We start from the raw sequence: 5278 nt of genomic DNA, 5'->3' as shown, positions 1-5278 counted from the left end.
GCAGTATGAATTTTTAAAATAAGAAATGGTTTTATTAGGATTTTTGTTTATTAATTTTTTTTTATGCATTAATGTTTATTAAACATTTCAGATGTAGTACATATTTTGAACAGGAGCAAAATCCTGTTATTTTTTTTAAACCTATTTATTTGTTTTTTTAAAACCTATTTTTTTATTTTTAACTTATTTATTTGTTTATAACTTATTTATTTGTTTTTGTTAAACCTATTTTCTATTATTAATTTATTTTTTTGTTTTTAAATCATTTTTTATTTTTTGACTTATTCATTTACTTTTAACTTTACTACTATTATTGCTGTTATGTTTTTATTTATTCATAACTTCATTTCTAATTATTTATTTTTTATGGGTACGTACTGGAAGCTTTAGTATTGGACGTGTCTATAAATTTAAGTAATAATTGTATAAGAAATTCAATATTTGGGATGATTCACCGATATGTGTGAGTAAAATGTAACAATAATAATAATAAAAAAAGTCGGCATTATGCTGTAAATATCGTATTTTTGTTAAATCGTTTTTATCAGTATTCTATATTGAATCTAAATAGATTGATTAGTTTGTTTTGTATTAGAACATCCCAACGAATTTGGGAAGCATGGCTATTAAATAAAACCTTTCTCTCTTTATTTATTTATTTAGTTCGACAATTATAGTATATATTATTATTATAATTAATAACACATTCAAGCATGTATATATCTACATACATATACATCTACACCTATATCTGATATTTTCAGCAACAACCTAGCCCTGTGTTCAGTTTTATTTGTCTGTCCATAATCAGTTTTTCATCACAGCTCAGAACCTTACTACTGATAAGCCTTATAAGGCCTTAGTACTGATAAGCATCCTACAATAACCACTCTTTGTGCATAAATAATTTAAAAAAAAAACAAAGGTCACAATTTCTCTTAATGAATATTATATTAAACATCACATTTTTGATCGGAGGTTTCGTAAGGACTCGGTCAACCGCAGATCCTCAAGGACACCCCAGGGGGAGCTCCTTACCTCTGTGACCCAGGAGACGGAAGGCGGTGAAAGAGGTTGGTTGGAAGGGGCCCATTCTAGGTCATCAGGAGTCAGTCCGCCGCATACCGTCGACCGCAACGCCATGGGTTGGGGCACTTTCTTCTTCGTCGTCTTAGTTATGGGCAAGTCTTTTGTATTTTATAAGTCTATTTGTGTGTATTTCTCCTGAATATTTCCAAATATATTACCTACATCCCTTAACGTTCTGTGTTTATTTTTGAGTGTTTCGTATTTCCAAAGTATTGGTACAGTGATTTTTTTTTCTCTTGTGTGGTTTTTATCAACGTTTAAAACGAGAACGTTCCAAATGAAAATGGATTATGCAGTACAAAACAGGTATTTTTGTACCCTGAGTTCAGTGCTTGAAATGCTATAACACTTGTTGTTTGACCTGTATAAGAACAGGTCCAAAGGATTGTTCATAAAAATAATTAGTTCACTCCAATTTCGTTTAAAAATAAAATAAAAATAACATGGCCGTTTCTCGACCTTTAATCTGTTAAGTTTTTATGTTATTTTTTATTATTCATTAAAGCTCCTGATTGTGCTAACAGTAACATGATTTGATTAATTAATTAAGAGAAATAAACGTTATTTAATTGAAGCCGTTATTTAAATTAAGTAAGCTTTATTAAACATTTAATGATTAATGCATTTTGGAAAAAAAATAGAGCATAAAAAGAAATAAATAAATCAACTATTTTTAGTTCAACAACCGGACGATTTATTCGAATCATTTAATTTGTTCCAAATACCTTATGTAGTAACATTGAAACATTACTGTTTAGTAATATGAACGCAGGTCTGATAAGAGCGAACATCAACTTATCACAGATTCAAGCTGGCCATTTACATGTGGTTTTATGTGTAATTGTGATGTTAAATTTTATGTAACAAATCTCTTACAGAACTGTTAGTGAAAATAACAATTAATTAAAATAACGACTTCAATAACGTTAAAATTATTCTAAATCTAATGAGTCTGTATTATGGATTGTAATTAAAATTATACAAATGAGGAGTTTTCTATCAAAAGTCAATATATTCCTATCTAAAAAACATTATTACTATAATTATTTGACAGAAAAAAAATGAATAGGTTTTCGACTCTTAACTTTAATTTATTAAAATTTTTTTTCTTTTTAGATGTAGAAGTATTCATTTTTGTAGAATACACTTCAAATTTAGGTTAATATATAAGTAATTCATAATTATAAATAATACAGATTTGAGTGAAAATAATAATAATGTTTATACATTCTATTTTTTATTGAAGTTTATGGAAATATCTCTTCTGATATAAACAAAAATTAAATTGAAGTTTATATACAAATAAATTGTTATTTTAAAAAAAATAAAATCTATAAAAACTAGTAGCTTCTATATATCTCTTAGTATTTACAAAAATATAAATCGTTAAAAAAAATAAAAATAATAATACCCTAAAGCAAGCATCCTGAGTCCCTTCGTGACCTTAACCTTGGTTCACCATTTCCATTGGGTGAGTACTGCTTATTTGAAATTAATTATTTGATGCGTCCTAAACTAGACAGTGTATTAGCAGTTTGAGGAAATAAACTTATAATAGTTTCAAGATATTTTTTCATGAAAAATATACTAAACTCCGAATCGCCAAGTTTTTTGAAAACAAAAAAAACAAAATTCTTGTTTTAATATTTTTTAAATATTAATTAATATAAATATGTATAATCATAACTGCGAAGTTGTCAAAATTAACTTTATTTTATAGAGATAGATTGTAAAAAGGATCATCTAGGCATAGAGAATGAAATACGTAATTTAAAATAGTAAGTAGATGGACAAACTAGGAGTTTGAAATTATTGAAAATAATTTTTGTACAAAATCGTAATTGAGAGTAACTGATAATTTTATGACATATATTAAGTAAATACCAGCCTATTTATATTTTAAAAAATAGTAAACTAGATGAAATTACTGAGGTTGTATGTTTGGAAATATGAAGGAAAACGGTGGTGGAATTTTTTAACAAACAATTTATCTTTATTTTTTATCTGGTTCAATTTTATACTGCATGCATCTTTTTTATAACTAATAAATTTATTCTTATTATTCTATTTAGTTTTAGAAAATTTAGATAACATTTTGTTTTGGTCTATTCTTGTAATGGTTTAATTTTAATCAAAATAATTCTATTATAAAGTGTTTCTGAACAGATTGATTCCTTCATTTATGTTAGGATATGCAATGTATTTAAATTAATATAAAATTCATAATTAATCAAGCCAAATAATTATATATACTATAAATTATTGTATACAGTTCATATAACCAGTCTTAGAAAACACCTCTTTTAATATTTAAATGTGTGTGTATAAATGGATAATGTTACTATATTTATGGAACTGGTACACATGAGACATGAAACTAAGAGATATCGTAATTAATTACTAAGAGATATATCATATTAAGAGATATATTTAATGCATTTAAACTTTTAAATATCATCTTTACATTTTTGAATATTTACACTTTTTGACTACGATATTTACACTTTCTTCTTCGACTGTTTAATTTATTTCTTATCATCCACATATACGTGAGCTATAAATACAAGTAATAAATAAGAACGATAAAGGTATGGCTAAAATGTATTTTAAGAACGCTTTTCTAGGATTTCTATTTTCACTTTCTAAACGTATGTGAGACAGACTTTCATGCGTTAACGGTATAAACATGCCAATGAACGTTTCTAATTTCTATTAAAAATTACTTTTTTATTGTTTATAAAAATAAATTATTCATAATTTTTAGACATTATGGTTTTAATAACATTAATTAATTAATTAATAACAATAATAAACCATAAGGCATTTCTCAATATTTTTTTTCTTAAGTGATAAGTGAAAAAAAATGTCAATTTTATCCCATAAAACAAAACAAATAACATTACACAGAATGTGTAGTTTTTTCCTTTTTCTAATAGCCGAAAACGTTATTGAATCGAAATGACTATTGAACAATAAGAGCAACATGGCCTCGTATATATAGGTTTATAATATGACTCACTATAAATATGAAGTAATTATTTTAAATCGATGTTAAAAGAGTATTGGTACTGGTGGGAACAACTAGTCTGGCTACTTGCCGTCGCGTACTAACCAAGGTGGGACTATCAAGATTCATTTTTCGGGACTGCTGAGTAAAAAACACTAACTGTCCTAGGTGGGAATCGAACCAACAATATTCCGAACCGGGCGCTTAGGGACCTACGCCCCAATCCGTACGGCCGTCACGTCCCCTATTAAAAGATTAAGTAAATTTATTTGCTCTGGTCTTAAGAAGTTAAACTGAGGGAAATGCGGAGCATAAGCATATTCATATGATTCATTCCCGAGTTTCCTGTGACAATGTTTAATATCTTCCTTAACTAATCAGTTTATAATTTTTTCGTAACCTCCTAGTGGAGGTACTGAGCATACCTGAGTCATGATAATGTTATCAACAACCATCACTTTATAATAATAATAATTCCTCATAATAAGTCCGATATTTCCGATAAGCCTATATCGTAGAAATAGGCGTAACATCGGATAACAACCTTCACAAGATGGTAGCCAAAAAAAAAAAATCGGAAATATCAGGATCTAGGAAAGGAATTAAAACAATTGTATAAGAAAGTCAGGGGGCTACCGTTGATTTTCTCAACCAATGCTCTGATCCCGGACAGAACACTGGATAGCATCAAGAACCAGGATGTGTCGTTAAACATTCTGGAACTAATGCAGAAAGCTGTGTTGCTCGGGACTGCGGGCCAAGTCTCAATTCATTAATACTACAGATTGATTTTTAATTTCTAAAATTCCTAAAAAAAATAGTAATTAACATAACGGAGTTTTGTCGGTTGTGTAGAACAGAATCAGAATAAATTCAGCATACCACATCGGGCTGCCAAGTGATTGCTGGGAAAGAATATTTAGTAAGGCACAACAACATGGCTTTGATCGTGCATCAAGAATTAGCCAACAAATTAAAAGTTCTGAATGACTTTAGGCCTTATTACAAGTACAGCCCACAAGGGATCATTGACAGGCGGGATGTCAAGGTCTATTGGGACCAGCCCATCACTTCCGATCACACCATTGTGTGATCATAATAAGCCTCATCAGGATCATAACCTCATAATAAGCTTCATCAGGATCATAACCTCATAATAAGCCTCATCAGGATCATAACCTC

At 28.5% G+C, this 5278-nt stretch overlaps 1 protein-coding gene across 2 annotated transcripts in view; it reads left to right on the top strand.

The window, feature by feature from the left end:
• The first annotated feature begins 1088 nt into the window (after nt 1–1088).
• The window catches only part of LOC106689010 (mind the gap), a 213608-nt gene continuing 209418 nt past the window's right edge, over nt 1089–5278 (top strand). Inside the window, exon 1 of one of the 2 annotated variants that reach the window (XM_014433746.2) lies at nt 1089–1181. In XM_014433746.2, coding sequence (XP_014289232.1) covers nt 1142–1181 — 40 coding nt within the window. In that variant the 5' untranslated portion in view covers nt 1089–1141. The remainder of the gene's footprint in view (nt 1182–5278) is intronic. The other variant, XM_014433747.2, reaches the window with a different exon arrangement.

Source organism: Halyomorpha halys, unplaced genomic scaffold (genome assembly GCF_000696795.3).
Source record: "Halyomorpha halys isolate HHAL.00 unplaced genomic scaffold, Hhal_1.1 Scaffold1257.1, whole genome shotgun sequence".
NCBI classification, from domain to species: Eukaryota; Metazoa; Arthropoda; class Insecta; order Hemiptera; family Pentatomidae; genus Halyomorpha; species Halyomorpha halys.
This window is presented reverse-complemented; position numbering and strand designations above follow the sequence as displayed.